Here is a 2,239-nt window from a genome sequence, read left to right as displayed (position 1 = left end):
GTGGAGATTAAATCTGATTACCTACATAGGAGCTCAGCACAATGCCTATTTCGTTAGAAGCTCTCAATAAACAGGAACTGCTAATGGCAGTAATAGCCATTATAACCCAAGTTCCTGAGTTTCCGTACAAAGACAAAAACCTAACCAGTCGGCCCATGCTGACTACATGCCCAAAGAGCTTCTAGAAAAGCTTGATATTTTTCCAGATGTAAGCCCCGGGAAAAATTTATGCCCTCTAGATCCCACCTAAACTTCCCTTTCTCCTGTGTTCTCTGGCTTTTTGATTGGTTAGAAACTGGACTTAAACTGCTGCACCTGCCTTGGATTTGGCTTTAGGGACTATGTGGCATCCACAATGCAGAGCAACAGGAAAAACTGGAAAGGACATTCCTGAAATTCTGCATGAACAGACAGTGGAGACCAGAAGCAGACTTAGTTTTTTGAAAAAATAGGGAGAAAACTAACCAGGTGGCTGGAGTACAGAGGGTTGTTCTTCCTCTTGTGCCTATGCCATGGTAGCAGACAGAGACCCACAGCTCCTCTAAGATGTCCACACTTCTTGACTGTCCCATGAAGAGCACGATAAAGAGATTGCTGCTTAATAGTGTCATGGAAGTAACTGGGACTTCTCACCCTTAAGCGTGCAGGGATGGTGGGGGTTACACAATTATTTAAAAATCTTTCCAGGAGCAGAGTATCCTCCAAATAACATGGTAGGGGTTAGGGTGGGTACCAAAGCTGACCTATTCCTCTGGCTACTCCTGATGGTCAGCTAAATTCTAACTTTATGACTGGAGAATCTGGAGCACACAGCAGGAGCAATGGGAGCTCCAGGTTTAGTTCCAGACCCTCCTGCTTGCCTCTTCCCTTTCAATCCCATATCGGTTCATGCCATATTTATCCCCTGGTAAGGTTCAGGTCCCCTTATTATCTCTTACCTTGTGTATTCCACATGGCTTTCTTGAATTTTAAATTCCTTAAAGGCAGAGGCCAGAAAGTATACCAGTTTGGAGGTATATTTTAAAAAGAATATCTAATAGTATTCAGCAATTTTTAAACATATGGATGGCTATATAAATCAAATTGAAATTAAAACTGCCATGTTGACTTTTGCATTAAAAATAATTTATTTTTCAAAATAAAAATTTAAATAAATAAAAATAACTCATAATTTAATAAAAAATTTTAAAGTCTTCTAGTGTCCTTTCAAAAGCAGTGCATTAGCCATCAGTCACTTAAACAGCATTTGCTTGTTGAAGAATGCTTGAAGTAATTGTCCAGTCCCAGAGGCATACATAGGCTAGGAGATCTTCAGTTTCGGAGGTAACCTGTAAGTCTGTTAATAAAGTAAAAGTTCCTGAGGATTTCCACTCTGACTATGGTCCAGGCACACTGGCTGTACTCCTTGGCCTTCAGGTAATGCAGAATCCTCCCATAATATCTTTTCAGATGCAGACTGCTCATGAATTTTCCGCTGGTGAATTCTTTTTTCTCCCATTTTTCTTCCAGGATTGTCTTCAGGTATTCTGTGTGCTGATAGATATTAGCAAGGAGGTTCTCAACAATAGTCTCATTCCAGCCAGTCCTAGAGAAATCTCCTCTGAAAATAGTAAAGATGTTCTGGAGCATCTCATAGACGATTAATGCCACGTCCTCCTTCTGGAGCTGCTGCAGTTGTGTGATCTCCTTAGGGACCTCAAAGTTCATCCTGTCCTTGAGGCAATATTCAAGCCTTCCATTCAATTGCCATAGGAGCTTCTGACTCTGAAAATTGCTTCTTCTTTGTAGGAATCCAAGCAAGTTGTAGCTCATGGAAATAGCTGTGGTGGAGAAGCACAACAGGAGAGCAATTTGGAGGAGACACTTGTGGGTCATGATAAAAACAGAAACAGCGTAGCCAACTACCTGTTGTGCTAGAGCAAAGTCTTCAAAAGGTTGCAGTTAGAATGTCCTTTCTCCATGGGTATGGCCTATTTATATGAGATGGTCCTCTATCTATTCACAGGAATTTCCCACTTTCAGTTCTCCCTTTCAGTTTTCCTATGTCACTTTTACATTTGTAGTTAAGCTAAGCTATTATATTCATGCAAATAGAATTGTTGCAAATGTACATAAAATATAGAATTTTGACCAAAGGAAGTTATTCCCAGAAAACTGAGGATAACTGAATATTATAAGGCTTATATCATATGGAACAAATTATAAGGTCAATAACCAAATCTAGAAAAATAATTAGATA

The 2,239-nt window shown here is 39.8% G+C and overlaps 1 protein-coding gene across 1 annotated transcript; it reads right to left on the bottom strand.

Annotated features, from left to right (window-relative positions):
* Positions 1 to 1,109: 1,109 nt before the first annotated feature.
* On the bottom strand, positions 1,110 to 1,963 carry IFNB1 (interferon beta 1). Its single transcript, XM_017518575.2, has one exon. The coding sequence runs from the start codon at positions 1,873 to 1,875 to the stop codon at positions 1,312 to 1,314; it is 564 nt and encodes a 187-aa protein (XP_017374064.1). The 5' UTR covers positions 1,876 to 1,963; the 3' UTR covers positions 1,110 to 1,311.
* Positions 1,964 to 2,239: the final 276 nt, after the last annotated feature.

The sequence above is a fragment of the Cebus imitator genome, unplaced genomic scaffold, assembly GCF_001604975.1.
Source record: "Cebus imitator isolate Cc_AM_T3 unplaced genomic scaffold, Cebus_imitator-1.0 Scaffold688, whole genome shotgun sequence".
In the NCBI taxonomy this organism is placed as follows: domain Eukaryota; kingdom Metazoa; phylum Chordata; class Mammalia; order Primates; family Cebidae; genus Cebus; species Cebus imitator.
This window is presented reverse-complemented; position numbering and strand designations above follow the sequence as displayed.

Excerpts from the sequence above, each read along its gene's own strand:
- IFNB1 (XM_017518575.2), bottom strand. The coding sequence starts at position 1,875 with ATGACCCACAAGTGTCTCCTCCAAATTGCTCTCCTGTTGTGCTTCTCC.